The 16,636-nt window shown below is 58.0% G+C and overlaps 1 protein-coding gene across 6 annotated transcripts in view; it reads left to right on the forward strand.

Moving 5' to 3' along the window:
- Positions 1-16,636, forward strand: part of ZDHHC14 (zinc finger, DHHC-type containing 14) — a 184,086-nt gene that overhangs the window by 137,687 nt on the left and 29,763 nt on the right. For 5 of the 6 annotated variants that reach the window (XM_012721990.1, XM_012721999.1, XM_004673952.2 and 2 more), the window contains exons 3-4: positions 688-846; positions 14,962-15,099. In XM_012721990.1, coding sequence (XP_012577444.1) covers positions 688-846; positions 14,962-15,099 — 297 coding nt within the window. The remainder of the gene's footprint in view (positions 1-687; positions 847-14,961; positions 15,100-16,636) is intronic. The other variant, XM_012722003.1, reaches the window with a different exon arrangement.

Genomic DNA, 16,636 nt, shown 5'->3' on the forward strand with positions numbered 1-16,636 from the left:
GTGCTTTAACCCGCTGCGCCACCAGGGAGGGCCAGTTTCTTCAACATTTTTGGACTGGTTCTAAAAAGTGAAAGATGCTGTCAGACAATAAACAAACAACTTATTTCTTAAATGTGCATTCCATGAGTTTAAACATAGACATGTGTGATATATATTGCCTACATGTATCCCCCTGCCCCATCCAAGGCCTTTTTGGTATCTTTTAGGAGGCCAGTGTGCAAGTGGGGAGGTTCTGAACTGGACTGGGAGGACACGGGGTAAGACGGGTCCCCACTGCATTCGTGGGGGAGCCCCAGGAGGTCAGCAGATCCCCGCCTTAGGAAGTAGACATCCCATAAGCACTTGGGCCAGTGAAAAGGTCAGAGGGCCGCCTCCTCTGCGCTGTCAGTCAAACCTGATTGGCAGCCCCAAGGTGACTTCAAGGACTGGAAAGGAGAAGGTGGGTGGGGCCGTGGGGCTTCTCCCCCTCATGGGCCGGCCACGTGTGCTCCACCCACGTAGGCCACGGCACCTGTGTGACTCCCCACTGTGGGCCTAGGGTCAGGGGCCCTGAGTCCAGAGCGGGCAGCGCGCTGGGACCTGCATCCTCCAGGCCACCTAAGCCAAGCCCATGGCCACAGCCTGTGGAGCTCACGCCGGAGGGCTGCTGAGCAAGGGTCTTGACATGTTCTTGTCCTTTTCCTCCAGACATCGCTAACGGCACCAGTTCAGGGGGGTACCGCCCACCTCCCAGAACCAAAGAAGTCATCATCAATGGCCAGACCGTGAAACTTAAATATTGTTTCACCTGCAAGATTTTCCGGCCTCCTCGCACCTCTCACTGCAGCCTTTGTGATAACTGCGTAGGTGAGTAAACGCAGAGGCCCTCCGCCGGCCTGAATGTTGTGGGGGGCTGGGAGGGAGCAGGGGCTCCTCCGGGCGGACTTCCTCGGTGCGGGCCCCTGTCCAGCTTCCAACGAACACCTCCCCATGGTTCAGAGGCAGCGCCTTCGTTCCCTGCCAACACCCCTTCACGCAGCCTAGTGTTGCCAAATCTTTTTCCTTTACAAGCCCTCTCGTCCCCGGGACAAGGCCCCCCTGGGCTCCTTCCCAAGTGGACTGTCACAACAGTGGGCAGCTGAAGCAGAATTCCTTCGCCTTCAGGTCCCTCCATGCACGACCAGCGGGCCCTGCCCTGGCCAACTTCTCAGAAGGGTTTGAGGTGGGCATCTGGGGGCCCAGGAAGCCCCAAGTGGAAGAAAAGAGGCAGGAGACTTGTGGGTCTTCAGTTCCGCTCTTGACTCCTCCCAGAGACACCCAAACTCGCCGTTCCGTCTCCGTGCTTTCTCTAGGACAGAGGGGGGTCTCTGGGGAGGGAAAGAGGGTGCCCCAAGGCCTCAGCTGTAAAATTTGGCGCCATAATGGGGCCACCATCGACCCAGCACGGGACTTGGGCCACCGGCCGGTTCAGCCCTTGAAGTCACCTGGCAGCGGCCCGGGTGGGCCTGGAGAGCAGGTCTGGAGGTGCTCTTAGCTCATGCCTGAAAGGAAAGAGCCCCTCAGAGCGAACCTGGCGCCCCCAGAGACACCATGGAAGGCCACCCTCTTCCTGAGTCCTGAAGGGTTGGAGCCTCCCTCCACCTTAAGGATAATGAAGTGTTGCGACGCATGCCTTCCTGCCGGACCGGTCCTTTCCTCGTGCCGCCCTGACCCTTATTTTGTCCTAAGGCTAATAATCTGCCGCTTGGTAGGGGCCGTGTTTTCCCTCTCGGGCCTGGCTCCGTCAACCTGGACTGATCACTTAGTCTTTGCCCCGCGTGGCGCACAGGCCCTGTGCCGGGGCAGCCCGTGCTGTGGGGCCTGGAGCCTGGCACCCTGGTCTGGGCACACGTGCTAAGCCCGTGCCTGCGATGAACTGCTTACTGCTCCATCTTGGCTCCCTCCTCCCTACCGTGGGGTCAGAGAACAGCATCGGCCCTGAGGTGCAGGGATGAGGCGACTCACAGCTGTTGGGGCTCCCGGAAAAGCCCCCGTCTAGCAGAGCGCTGATGGCGGCCGCTAATGCTGCTGCTACCTCTGCCCCGGGTCCCTCTGTCTGGCTCTTTCTGGGCAGCGCCAGGGTCCATGGCCTCTCCGGGGTGAAGACTAGGGCTCTGCTGGTCTGGGGTGCAGGTCCCAGCAGGGTTTCTACAGGGACATGTGGTGGCCCTTTTTGATTTCTGATAATCTACCTGGCAACCTCAGCTCCGGGGTCAACTGAGGCCCATCCTGACACTTTTTTTTAAAGATTTATTTATTTGTGCTTGCAGAACTGGGGTACAGGCCAGAGGTGTGGGAGGTGAGAAGATTCACTAGAGAGAGTGGGGAGCAGAACAGGCGGATCGACTGAAATACACTGCGGAGGGCGGGCGGGTCAGGAGAGGTCCGCCGCGCCATGTGGGTCACCTCCGGGGCGGGGAGGACTCGTGCTGCACTGGCTGCAGAGAGCTTCATAATGCTCCACCAGGGAGAGCCCCCATCCTGACACTTTCAAGCCGCAGAAGCATAGAGGTTTCCGTGTTTTCAGGGGAACAATCCACAGGGATTCCCGGGATCCATCGTGGGTTGTGATTTCGATCTTAGTCGATGGAGTTTCGGAACAGTAGTTCACACTTTCATACACAACGCTTCTGCTACCTGCATGCTTCCTCCCAAAGTTCCGATGTCTTGCTCGGTCCTGCAGGTAGACGGGATGGTGTCCTGGCAAACCTGGAGGGCTGACTGGACACCCCCCGCCACGTCCAGATCCCTGCCCTTCCTGCTCATTCATTCCTGTCAGCTGGTCTTGAACCTCCATTTCCTGGCTCGGGGCCCCCTTCCTGCCTTGAGAAAACTGCCCTTCCCTCCAGTGTTTTAAAATGCCATGAGCTGACCGCAAAACACTTTGTGACAGTGCACAGGGTTCGTTCCCTCCCCCTCCGTTGGCGTGTTCCTTAAAGAACCCTGATGGACTAGGGGTAAAATTCCCCTTACCCAAATTGTGTATCAACCCCGCTCAAGGGAGCATGCGCTTGTGTGAATGCCCTTCCTTGCTGAAGCTCCCACTGAGAAAACACAGCCCAGGGTCCGTCCCGACCAGGACCCCTTCTCGCTTTGCCGGTATCCCAGGCTGCTGGTCGCCACGACCGCACTTTGCCACCCATGACACCAGCCTGCGTGTGCCGTCATGGGAGACGTGGGCAGGCGAGGCTGTGCGGAGAGACAGGGTTGCGGTCTGGGGTGCTCTTGCTGGGAGTGAAAATAGGTGTCATTGTGCTGGAAAGGGACAGCTTTCTGGATGGTCCATAAGGAGTTTTTCTTTGTGAAATGAGCTTGAGAACTAAGTTGAGGGGTTCGGTGTCTTTAGTGGAGGACTGACGACAGTCCTGGGAAGTAGACCCTGGTAAGCACACTGGGGGTGGGAGGGATGGGGGAGCAGGCAGCACCTCGCCGCTAAGGACTCCGCCTGGCGCCCCGGGGCGGGACTCTGCTCCACCGCTGCGGGCCAGAGGCGCCCCCTGCAGGCGGCGGGGCTCGGGCCGTTGCGCAGATTCCAGTCAGGGATGACGTGAGGTAGTGTCCCACAGCACCCGGCACGCGCGCACACACACACACACACACACCTGTAACACCCTGCAGACCTGGCACAGACATTCAGCACGCGCAGCAGACCTGAAACACACCCCGGTTACGCACCGGAAATGCGCACGCCCGCCACACATCCAGGACGCGCTTGGCACACAGGGCACACCTGGTACACGTACCCACACCCCGTACAGTCCGTACACACCCGGGACACACCCGGGACACACCGAGCGCTCCCGTTCCTGTCAGCGTAACTGGAGAAGAGTCAGGTGAAGCCCGAGGAGCTGCAGAGAATGAGGCGGCTCCGACCAGGGACGCGAGGCCCTCGGGTCTGGAAGCCAGTGCGGGGGCGGGGGGGACGTGGAGCGCACGGTACTAACAGTGGCTGGTCCGTGTGCGCCCCAAGTCTTTCTGCCTCGCTGTACTGCTCTCCCGCTTCGTTCCATCAAATCATTTCTGCACATACAGAACTCTGGATTATTCCTTCACCCAGGCAAACTTTCAAATGCTAAAATAATTCAAACAAGTGATGAGCAGGGTGCTGGAGCCCCCGACGGCCAGAGAGCTGGAGGCCTGCAGGGCAGAGAGAGCCCTTGTGAGACGCCTACGCCCCTCAGGCCCCGCCACGTCCTGGGCCAGGGCAGAGTCTTGGGCATGTCTGTCCACTGGGCTCTGGTCCAGCGTCAGGTAACCGGTCACTTTCCCTGGGGCTGGGTACCGCTCACACAGCCAGCCCTGTAATAACGCGAGGCCTCCTCCAAAGTCACTGAGCCCCACGCAGGGGGCTCAGTCGTTCGCACAGCACTGAGACGAGGCCTGTCTACAGCAGCCTGGCCGCGACCAGCCAGGAGGCAGCTGAGCTGGAGGCTGAGCAGCGGCCTCGGAGGCCTCGGCCCCGGGGCCCAGACCTGCTTCCCAGGCTGGCAAGGGTGCCCTTCTGCCTCTGTGGTGCCACGTCTGGAAAGGCCACCAGGGCCGAGGGCCGGCATGAAGCTCTCCGGCTGGGCTGCCCCCAGGGGCCTCTCCAGCACAGGCCCCGACCCTTCTGTCCCCTCCTGTCACGTCCGACGTGGGTGACGCCCAGCACTTCCAGACACCCTCTGCAGGGCCTCGGGGTCCGACGGACTCTCACGCTTTGCTGTCACTTAGAAAATTCCTTTACACTCCTTTCTCGTCCCTCCTCTCTCTTGCCAGGCTCGTTCTCTCGCGGCACCGAGTCACACCTCTGCCCACGAGGTCCCCTTGGGTTGGGCAGCTGCTTCCTCTGTGATGGGGGCTCCTGAGCTTGGGCAGGAGCATTCCCTGCTCCCCGCTGCGCCTGCCTGGCTGGCGTCCGGGAGACGTGTGGTGAGAGGCAGAGGGGAACCGGCTGGAAGTCTGGGCCAGGCCAGGCTCATCAGCGTCCCTCCCTGGCCCCAGCCAGGGTGGAGTCCACTCCCCTCCCCAGCTGTGCTCAGCCCCCAGAGCTCAAGGCTGAGATGTGGAGTTGGAGCGGGGCCCTCGGGGGTGGGAGTAACATTCTGGAATTTCTTTTGAAATACTTGGGCATGGGGAGAGGATTATCAATTCCCTATGGGAAAGTTTACCATTTGAGGGGAATGGGAGGAGCTGGTAGGTGTATCCCCCCAGGAACCAAAACAAATGGGGTTTTACTGTCCCCCGAGTTTCCAGTGTCCTTGCTTGTCGCCAGCATGTAGTGATGGGCCAGGCACTGTGCTAAGCATGGGCAGCATCGTGTCAAAGGTGTCCCCGGGATCACTGTTAAGAGCCAACCAAGGCGAACTCAAGGCAGGACGCACTGCACGTATCACATTAACGGTCACGTGAGTCATGCACAGGGCGGGACCTCAGAAGTTCAGTCCCCATATGTGTGTGTCTGGCGCACATACATAAACATGGCATGAAACTACAGAAAGTGAAAATAGCAGAAGATGCACAGATAAATTTGGGTGAAACCCATTTCAGTGAAAAACAGCACATCACAGCGGAGTTTACCATGGCTCAGGTGTGCAGCACCAAGCCACCAACGATCCACCTGCAGAGGTCCAGCCCACAGAGCGGAGTGCCAGAAGCGGGGTGCCAGGGCATGCAGTGTCTCGTCCAGTCAGCAGGGCAGGGCAGGTTCATCTTAGGGAGAGAAAAGTGAGTATTTATTTATCGGCACAGACAGGGAGATTTGAAAGCCAGAGGCTAGTCGCTTTCTGAGGAGCCTGTGTCTAACTCGTCTTTTTATTTGCCTTTTAAATGATTTATTTGCTATGCATACAGAACTGGGGTACAGGCCGAGGTGCAGGGAGGGGGGAGAGACAGAGCAGGAAGCAGAGCAGGGGAATCTACTGAAACCCACTGCTGAGGGGAGCAGTGAGGAGATGAGACGGGAGAGGTCTGCTGCGCCCTGTGGGTCACGCCCTGGCCGGGGAGCGAACTGGGGCCGCAGCAGTGACAGCCTGAGACTGACCCCTACACAACATGGAGGCCCCCATTCTTCCTTGTAAACGACACCTTGTCTGTGGTAGGTGCCACCGGTTGGTGGTTTACTTCAATTGCTTGGAATTGGAATTGGCCTCCGGCGACGGCCTGGGAGCCAGGGAGACGGAGGACAGAGACACCTCCCCAGCGCGAAGTTTCCCCTTCCCAGACGTCGGCTGGGTCTGTGGATCCAGCTGCTCTCTTTTGGGTGTGAAACAAAAGCAGTTCACAGAATTCCACCCACTGTTTGCAGGAGCTGGGCAGGACTCAGCCGCTGCAGGCTGGAGCTCTGTTCGGGAACAATTACTGGTGTGCTGCAGTTTTAATAGCTTAATAGAAGTTTGCGCATTCTAAAAGGAGCTATGGAAATGATTTAGTTGGTTGGCATATTCCATTTGTGAAAGGTTGGAAAGCATTTCCAAGAAAGAACTCATTGAAATGGAAATTTGACATTGGGGAAAAAGGAAGAATCATTGATTTTAAAATCTAGTAATATACCTGAAAATGTAATTACCTTTTGTGATTAGAGAGGTGAAATGAACACCTAGAAACAGTTTCTACTAAAATAGCTCTTTTGAGCGTATGGTGCCGGTGTATCTCCCCGCGGCCTTGGCTGTCAGAGGTGGTTCTGGAAGTGCCGTCCATAGCTGGCCTGAGTAGCCGTCGGAGTGAGGCACGGGGTTGGGGGGGCCTTGCCAGACCCAGACGGCAGGGCCCTGAGGCTGGAAGCAGAAGCCTCTGTGCAAAGGTTCATGAGCCACAGACTTGGAGCAGAGACAGCTCAGCTAGGCTTGCAGGGAGACAAGTGAGATTTGAACACCCCACGATGATGAACACAGCGGGTTCTGAGACCTGCCAGGGCCTGGAGTGTCCAGTGTCTCCCAGGAGCCTGTGAAGGTCTGGCTGCCTCCTGGAAGGTTTTGCTGGCTGGAACCCACAGTTTTCAGTTTAGGGGAGGTTCTCTATGCTTGGAGAGGGCCTCTGCCTTTTCAGACCCATGGGGAGAATGGAATGTGCAAGCTGTCTAATCGGAGCACAAGGCCCCAGGAGGCTGGCGGGACACCGCCATGTCAGTGGACGCAGTGAGCCCCCAGTGCGATCAAAGTCCAGCCATTCACCCTGATGGCCACGTCTCCCCCAGGCATCAAGTTGGAGCTCAGACCTGGAGCACGAAGGTGAGGCGGAGCCAACCGCCAAGCGCACCCAGTTCAGGCCTGTCCTCCCTGGACGCGGCACGGCCAGAGCCGAGACCCTGCCTTACGTCAGGGCCCTGGGCTGGGGGCCACGGGTGGAGTTTAGGGCCCAGAATGAGTCTTTCCTTCAGGATGGTTGTAGGCAGCGAAGCGCATTACCGTGTCAGTCACCCCAAGAACCTCTAACTCCCTTCCTGCGACATCACAGTCACAGGGGGAGCTCAGATGCAGACACGCGGCTTGCTACACTTGTGACCCACGTGGCGGGGAACCCGGTGCCCGTGATTCGGGGCGCTCACAAGTCAGTCTGGGCTTTATGATGTCAACAGTGTACGTTATTTTGAAAACAATAGTATTGATTTCTTTTGTCATCTCTTGCATTTCTCCATCTGAAAGCATTCTGGGAAGGGGACCAGAGATTCCATCCCCAAAGTTAAGACCCCTCTAACTCATGTTTGGAGTCTGAAATTGTTCAAAAATAGACTGTTTAAGATGATCTATGACATCTTTTCTCTACCCACCCAGAGGTTTGTGCTGAATTTCTTTTTAAAGGAACGTATAATAGCATTTCTTTCTAGGACAGCAAGAAGCACCCTTCTCAGGTCTACATGGGGTGGGGGAGCGGGAGAGCAAGGCACAGAGCAGGCAGAAGGATGCATTGCGTGGGCAGGCGGGCGGCACCCTGGCAGAGGCGAGCGCAAGGGGCAGCAGACTGGAGGGCTAGAGCCGGTGGCTGACGTGAGCACCAGGCAGGGGGCAGGAGCCAGAGGACGCCGCCAGGCCTGCAGAGGGCTTAGCTCTTGCCCGCGGATCTTGCCCGCGGATGAGGGACAACGGGAGGACCCACCACAGTGTGTTCCAGAGAGTGCTCTCTGGCCGCAGGGTTTATTCTTGTCTGTCAAACTGCAGCTTGCTTTAAAAATACTTTTCTCCACCGCCCAGAAAAGCCACAGGCAATGGTTTCGTGAAAATCTGTTTCTGTTGGTCTCACTCTTCCCATCCCTGTGTCCTCCTACCCCAGCGTGCATGTGGCTCTTGGTGTCTGGAGCGTGCGTGCTCACCTCAGCACCTTGCTCCCCTCCGCCCGCCTAGTGCCTTTCTCTCCAGTGTAGGCCTGCAGCTCACACCTGTCCTCAGAGCTCCAGACTTGCAGGTGCACCTGCTTTCTGGACGTTTCCACGTGGGAAGCTCCAGGACCTCCCAAATCAGCACCGCCCCCGGCGCCCACCCAGCTGTCCGGGGCGCTGTGTGTGTTCCACCAGTGGACCCCACTCCACCCAGTCTGCTCCCTTGCTCGGCCAAGGCCGCTGCCAGCTGTCACCCTGACAGACAGGAGTCTCCTAGCGTTCCCGGCCATGCCCGGGCTCCAGTGCAGGCCTAGGAACGCAGGACTCCTAGGATCTCCGCTGGAAAGCGCGCTCCTAGTGGCGGCTGAGGGAAGAAGCCAAAACCCTGGTCTGCAGGGCTCTGCCCAGCCAGCTCCACACACACGGGGCACAGCGCTGGCCAGGAGAGCGTGACACACCGCGAGGGCCTCTGGCGTGGGGTCAGCCCCAGGAGGGCCGGTCACGGCTGCCCGTTGCCACCCTCCGTCCCCTCGCCTGGCACATGGCTGCCCGGGACATTGGTGAAGGAGAAGGTAAAGAAGGGGCAGAGGGAAAGAAGGAGATTCAGACTGCTGGCTCACTCGACCCCCACCTCTCCATTTTACTTTTCTTAAAAAAAAAAAAAAACAGAAAGGAAGAGGTGTTTCGCTGTTTCGGTTCTGTGACTAAGTGGTTCTCTCGACTGGGAACCAAATAAAGTTTCCTTCCCAAACACAACTGAGTAAAACTCAGCTGCCGCCCCAAACCTCCCAGGAGGACACCTGAAAACTCACAGACTCCAGGAGAAGCAGTAAAATTCTGAAGTCCGGTCAGGAACTGGGAACCGTCGTGTTACGGACCCTGCACCCGAAACCCGTGCACGGAGGCCACAGCCAGGCAGGGGTTCAGAAAGGAAGGAGGCTCTGCACGCGCGGCTTGGCAGAGGCAGGCGGAGCAGGTCCCGTCTGAGGAGGAGGCTGGCGCTGCGTGTCTGAGGCCAGGGCTGGGAACAAAGGCTGCAGGGCTGGTGGCTGCAGATAAGGCGGCTGCTCACCTCGAGGGAAGGTGCTTTCCGGAAACCCACCAGCCCTTGACCACAGTTACAATTTAGGCTTTACCGAAGGATTTAGAACAGCTGGATTATTTAGGATCTGAGATTGTGGCCTCTGATTGTTACCTAGCTTAATTAATACTTTAATGTTCCATGACATAATCTTGTGAATTTCATGGAACTCATAAAGGTCAGATAACAGTATGTACCACTATATGGCAACCTTCATCCTTCTGAAAAAACAAGAGACCTCCTAAGACAAGAATTTGCTAATTTTGGAGGTAAAAAAACCCCAGGTTTAAAGAAAAAGTAATTTTCCACTTCATACCTCTAAGAGCTTTTAGCATAATTTAAATGCCGTTAACATTTAAATGAGAAGTTTTAAATGTTGGCTTGGTTCTCACATCCCATGGCTCTCAGGACACTCTTGGCGAAGGAAGCGGGGTGTTACTCCCCTTCTCTAGACCAGCCCACGCCCCCCCACACACACATGGATGGGGTCACCATGTGGATGGAAAATGGGAATTTTCTGGGCCTCCGTGCCGGCCTGAGGAGATGACTGCCACCCATCCCTGGACCCCTCTCTAAGGAACCTTTCTTGGAGAGACTTCTGAGACACTTCAGATTCTTCACATTCTCAGGGGCGTCAACAGCTTCTGCGAATACTTTTCCCTAACATGTCAGTGAGATTTCCCACCGCTGTGCCGTTTCAACGCTGCTCCGCTTCTCCGTATGCTCAAGGCCTCTTTCCTATTCCGCTTCTTCCAGAAACGCGCGCTGCCTTTAAGCTGAGGACGCAGGCACCTGCCGGCCCGGCCCAGCCCAGGGCAGCGGGTGGGCATCCCCACCTGGCTCCGTGGCCCCTCTCCTGCAGCGCATGGGGATGGCACCTCCAGGCAGGCCGTGCTTGGAGTTGTAAAGTCGTGGCCAGAGGCAAATGGGGAAAGCTTTAACCGCCAGCTCTAGCATTCGTTTCATGATTATCTAGACTTTCGTATTAACAGATCGCACTGTGGCTCCTTCTCAGCCACCTTCCCATTTTAACAGGACCATCTTCCCCACTTGGGATCAAAGAGCAGGTGACCTTTCCAAGCTGGCTTGAAATCCCCCCTGCAGCCTCTGGTCTCCCAGAGGCCCAGATCTGAGGCTGCAGGGCTCTGACTGCACCAGCGCTGGCGGGAACGGCCAGAGGCCCTGTCTCTCCTTGAGTGGTCGCACCCACAGCAGTGGGGAGCTCTTCCGGCTGCTGCATCTCAGGGTGCCTTCAGGTGGCCCCGCCCCACCTCCTCTGCGCCTGGCACACCCGATCTCACCCTTCACCAGCACTTCCCCGTGTTCCCGGCCTCCGGCCAGGAGCAGCGACTGGCCATTCAGAGCCCACCGAGGGCAGCAAAGGCATCTCCTCCCTTGGCGCATCTGTGTTGATGGCTGCCACTGCCAGCCCGTTGGCAGGACTCAGGGCTAAGAGCGTGGCCAGAAGTGGCGTCTCACCTCGGGCCTCACCAGGGAAAGAGGGGTAAATCAGCACAGGTGGTGTAGCCAGGGCCTGCCCGGCTAACTAAGCTGACCTCTCACTGCTGGAGAACCTTCTAGGTTCCGCAGCCTGGGCCTACCTGTGCCCCTCCCCCCAGGCCCTGCCCCAGCGTGCAGCAAAGCTCAGCACAGACGCACGTGGCGTGGGGACAGAGCCCTGCCTAGGAACTCCAGAGATGGTGCCACTGAGGCTCCTGGTGGGCCCGGGCTTCAGAGTCAGGACGTGGCAGTAACCCCAATGTATTTTGCTAAAGAACCTCCTACCCCCCACCCCCTGCCACCCCTAGCATATTGGACCCCAGAAAGTGCAGGCACTGACCTCAAAGAAGTTATCTGACGCTTCTCAGAGGAGCAGGGGCATCCCCCGGCTCCGCCAGCTGTGCTTTCTCCCTCCTCCTCCAGATGTTCTCCCAGCCAGTTACACCTTCCCTGGCCCCGGGAGCTGCTGGTGCGCCGCGCTGGCCTCTCGCCAGCTCAGCCTGTGCCCAGCGTGCTTCTGCTCTCGCTCCCTGGAAACTGGACAGCACGGCCTCCTGCAGTCCCAAGCCTCCGCTGCTCCTGGGTGTACTCAAGCCCCTCCCGAGCGGAAGGCCGCCCCCCGCAGGGGCAGGTACCCCCGCGCCATTCCCGTGTGTGTCCTTGACCCACAGAGGAGCACGTGGCTGCGGCCAGCGTGGGAGAGTGGCAGAGACACGCGTGATTCGCTCCTCCTCTGGGAGGAGTTCACTCGTTGGGGCTGGAGTATTCTGGAGCCTGATTATAAAGTGTCCTCGCACATAAGACGAGCAGTTCCTGGCAAATGAGACCAGCCATCCCTTGAGCTGCCATGGAGTGTGGGATCTTAGACCTGGAGCTGCTGGCACCGGGGAGACGCCCAGGAGCCGGTGTGGGCGGGTCGTCCTGGGGCAGACGCAGACGGAGCGAGGCCTTCGGTTCTGCTCGGCTGTGCGGCTGTGCGGGGGCAGGCGGGGTCCTTGCTGCGTGGGCGTCTCCTGCGAGTGTGAGGGCCTGTCAGCCGCTTGGCACCTACTGACTAAAGGCTTGCAGTGGGGCTGGAAGAGGGCGAGAGTGAAAAACAAATCAGATGATTTGGGACAAGAGAAATAGCTGATAGGACTTGGGTACAGGCAGCATGTTGGTGTCTTTGGGGTGCAGTTGGCCTTTGGACCTTGGGATGAAGGGGATTGCCCGGGAAGGGGGGTGGGGAGAGAGAGCCCGAGGAGAGGGGCCAGCCCCGGGGAGGGGGGCGGGGCAGAGGGCCTGGGAGCCCGCGGGCGGGAGGTGCCGGGACAGACGGGCCTCTGTTATCCCAGAGTGGCGGCCAGTATCTGAGGCCCACTGTCCACCGTGTAGTCACCGTGCAGACACGTGAAAGCGTCCTCGGTGAGCTCAGCCTTTGGAGGGTCGGTGTCAGCGGAGAGGGTTCCCGTGGGCCGGCTTCAAGCGGGAGCGCCCCCAGCTACGGGAGCCAGGTGTCCACGCCCGCTCTGAGGCGCCACAGCTTCCCGAGCGGCCCCACCCCATGACCAGTGGTCTTGTGGCCTCCCCTGTGGCTACTCTGCCTCCCTCGGAGACGGAGCGAGCACAGCGTTGCTGAAAGGCCAGCGTCTAAGCCAAAAATGACCTGCGGTGGCCCCCGAGACATCGGCCCGAGACCTCGGCCCGTGCGGCAAGGGTGTCCGGGTGGCGGCCAGCCCCCCGCCCCCAGGCTACCTGCTCTCTGCGACAGGCCCCCCACCAGCCCTTTGGGGCCTGGAGATCAGGGTTCGCGGGGACCGAGGTCCCGCACAGCGTGAACTCTGCGCCGCCTTCTTCCGACTGGCTCCTGCTCCCTGCGCTGTCTGTCCTCTGAGCAGGGAAGGAGGTTTCCCAACGACAGCCGAGTCTTAGGGGCCCGGGGGACCCCGCGGGCCTTCTCTTGCTGCGTCCCCACCGGGCAGCCTGGAGGGTGGGTGCCTCGAGTTTGCCCCCTCCGGGGCTGACGGCCCCAGGGGTGCGGGCCTGGCAGCGCATGTGAGGGGTAACTCACGGGGTACTCTGTGTGTGCTGGGGATGTTTCTCGGCGCTTCCAGGCTCCCTTCTCTGGCCTAATAATTAAATTGACACAAGTCAGCTTACAGGGGAAAACAAATTTAATTTCCTGGACAGAAGCCGGTCTGTGTGACACGTTGGAAGGCGGGGAGGGGAAATGAGCCCTCGTGCAGCCTGGCTGAGGCGTGGGGGGGCCTGGCACTTCCAAGGGAGCAGCCACTGCAGAGGAGCTGGCGGGCAGAGGTCATTCCTGGCTGTCGCTCCCTGTGGACAAGGCCCCTGTCTGAATTCTTCTAGGTAGCCAGGACAGAGCCAGAAGTTTCTGTTGACTTCTTCCCGGGTCTGGATGGCCTTCGGCTCAAAACACCCCACTGCCAAAGAGGCCCGTGGGGGAAGATGGTTCTGGACCCCTCTGGCACCGGGAGGAGTTGCTTGCCGCACCAGGGCAGGCTCTCTGAGGTTTCCCTTCAGGTCCTCTGCTCAGCTGTCTCTGCAGACGGCGTGACCCCCACAGCCGCTCTGCACCGAGCCTCAGGCATCCTCCCGCCCTTGAGAGAAACAAGCTCTCGCTAGACACCTGCGAGGTGAGCGGCTCCTGGGGCAGCAGAAGGGCGAAGCGCCCTCCAGGAGCTGTGGTCTGCCTCGCCTCGTCCAGCACCCCTTCTTTTTAAAGCACCTGCAGGGATTTTAAGTGCGCAGGCTGGCAGACGCTGAGCCCGGGACAGCCTGTGGGGAGCAGAGCTGAGCCCTCACGCGCCCCACACCCCGCCAGGGCAGGCGGGCTCAGTCCCGCAGAAACGGCCCCACTTTGCCAAGGCGGGGGAGTCGCCATGGACAGATTTCACGTGCAGCTCCCCGAGCCACGAGCCTGGTTCGTGCTGTCGAGCTTAAGCAGCTCTGAGTTGCTGACCAACAGAGTGGTTAGCTGGGAAACGGCAGGGGAGGTCAGGTCGGAAAGGACAGGCTGTGGCCAGCCGCACGGGCTGTAGATCAAAGCCAGCACCCCTACACCACCCTGGCGGGGACCCCGTGGCTCAGGAGGCGCCCCCTGCTTCCTTCTGCTGGGGAAGCGACATGGCTTCCTGTGGGGATGTGGGAGGGGTGCCCGTAGCAGCCAGTGGCGCGGGCATATGGGGGACACCTCGGCCTCCTGACCTAGTTTAAACACCGTTATTGTGTGTTGATTCTCCAGGTTCTCGGGGTGCAGGGTAACGGTCTGAGAGCACCCGAGCCAGCGCTTTGTTGCAGAGCCTGGGAGAGCTCCTCCCAGCCCCTCTGCCGTCCCAGTCAGGGTCCCTTCTCCCAATGCCGTCACGTGTCCCCTGTGAGCAGGGGACGTCACCATTTTCCTCACGGGGTGTCTCAAGGACAGGTGTTCACATGTGTGACTTCTCTTGACAAACTCTGAGATGCGTCCTCACAAATGCTTGCCCAGACAGTTAGCCCCATGAGGGCTCCAGAAAGAGCTGTCTGCAGGTAAGGAAGCTGAGAATCCTGTGCTCAAAGATGCCGTGTCCTTCAAGCCACTTGAAGGTCATGGGCCACTTTTGCAAATGATATCAGTTCCCCGCGTAGCAAACAGCCGTAGCTGGCGTGGAAGGAGGTGTGCCCCCCCCCACCCCGTCATTCTCAGGCCCCTGTGAGCCCTCAACTCTGAACACCGAAGGTGCTAGCACCAGTTTAAGACAAGACTGTTCTGTGAGCCAAACAGGTGTTTTCCACAAAAGGCGAATCTTTCCCCCTGACGAGGGTCTGTGGTCCCATCTCTCCAAGCTGCCATCTGAAAAGATTGCACGCTCTATTTTTTTCAAAACAGCTAAGTTCTGGTGAAGGAATGATTATGTTCTTGAAATATTTGGATGGGGAGCTTTAATGTGGGTCGTGCATCTGGAAGTCCATCCTCTGGTGGCGTTTAGTTGTATTATCAGACGCCGGGGCGGGGAGGAGGGTTTCCCTCATGTGAAGAGCCATTTTATTAATTGATGTCCATATTTTTTTTTTCTGCCTCTCATTTCAGAACGTTTTGATCACCACTGTCCCTGGGTAGGCAACTGTGTGGGGAAAAGAAACTACAGATTTTTTTATATGTTTATTTTATCTCTGTCTTTCCTGACAGTCTTTATATTTGCACTCGTTATCACCCACGTCATTCTTCGTAAGTATGCTGCTGCCGTCAGGCTGTGCGTTTAGCCATTTGCCTGCCTTTGGTTTTCTGATTTGATTTTATTTGATATTTCGATCATTTCGGGCTTTCTCTTTCTTCTCTTCCCCTTCTCCAGTCCCCCTCGCTCCCTGCCCCTTTGCGTTTCTCAATCATCGCCCTCCACCCCGCCCCCACCCCAAAAGCAGCTCCCCCCTCCTTGACACATTCACCCCTACTGCGGCCTTGTGACTCCACTTCCCCTCTGTCCAGGGCCCCCACTGAGTAGAAGAGGTGAAGGGTAGCGCTGCTAAAGCAGACTGGTCGCCCTGAAAAATAAAATCGCCGAGCAAACACCGGCTCTTCTTGCACACTAATTTAAATATGTTAAAGACACACCTTTGTCAAGATGTCCAGTTATCTGCCAGAACATTCGTAAGCTACAGAGCTTTGGGCTCAATGATTTTAATGCATTTCCCAAGCAAAGGACACTTCTCAGTCTCCCGTCCTGGGGTCATAACTGAATCTCTTTAGTGTCTTGCTCATTTACTCTCCCACAAGTGGGAGGAATGGAAGGAAGTTAATTGGCTTTGAGCTCTATCTAGAAGCCTCTAAAGCCCCTCACAGTCCAGACCAGCAGAGTTCCTGCCACATTCCTGAAGACCACTGCTCTCGGGCTGCACCGCTTGTCCCTCTGGAGCAGTCCAGAGTGTCTGAACACAGCTCGCCTTCTTCCCAGGCAGCAGGGGGAACCACAAGAGCACTGGCTAAGGCCGTCTCAGAGACCCCAACTCTGCCCCCTCCCCTCTGGCTGGGGTCTGTGTTGGGTGGGGGCGTGGAGGGGTGAATGGCCTGGAAAGTTCCACCTCAGTCTTTTTAAATACTGGTCTACTGTGGACATTAAATGGGCTAGCCTGAATTTGCATGGGCATTTTCTATCCCAGCTCCCAGTCCTTCAGCCGGAAATCCTTTCATCTGACAGTGACACAAATAGATGTGTGATAGGCTGCGGGGGAGGGCCGGCTCCGTGGAGACCCGACCCTCCACTTGGGAAGGAGGCCAGCGTGGCTCTATGGAGGCCCAGTTTCCATTTCAGAGGAGAAAAATGGCAGATACCCACGGTCCTCCTATCTGTGTGCTGAACAGAAGGGTCAGCGAGAAGAAGCAAGCACCCCACAGGTAGAGGAGGTAACGGCACTGCTAGGCCAGGTACCCGGACGCTGGGCACAGTGCCACACGGACACTAAGGCCGTGCACCGCTGCCTTCACAGGCGTGTGTCTTCTGTGCATACACACATGTGACCACGCTGCGTGTTGGTCTGCCTCCATCTGGACACGGAGGCCCAGTGCTGACTCGCCCAAAGGCCAGCATCGATCCTGGGATACAGGAACACACACACAGAAACACAGTCACACACACAGACACACACATGGACATACACACACAGATAGACACGCAGACACACAAAGACACATGGACACATAGACATACAACAGCACACATAAGAGATGCACACAGGCACACAGGTACACACAGACACAGACATACACA

This window comes from Condylura cristata, unplaced genomic scaffold, assembly GCF_000260355.1.
Source record: "Condylura cristata isolate star-nosed mole 26May11 unplaced genomic scaffold, ConCri1.0 scaffold00001, whole genome shotgun sequence".
NCBI classification, from domain to species: Eukaryota; Metazoa; Chordata; class Mammalia; order Eulipotyphla; family Talpidae; genus Condylura; species Condylura cristata.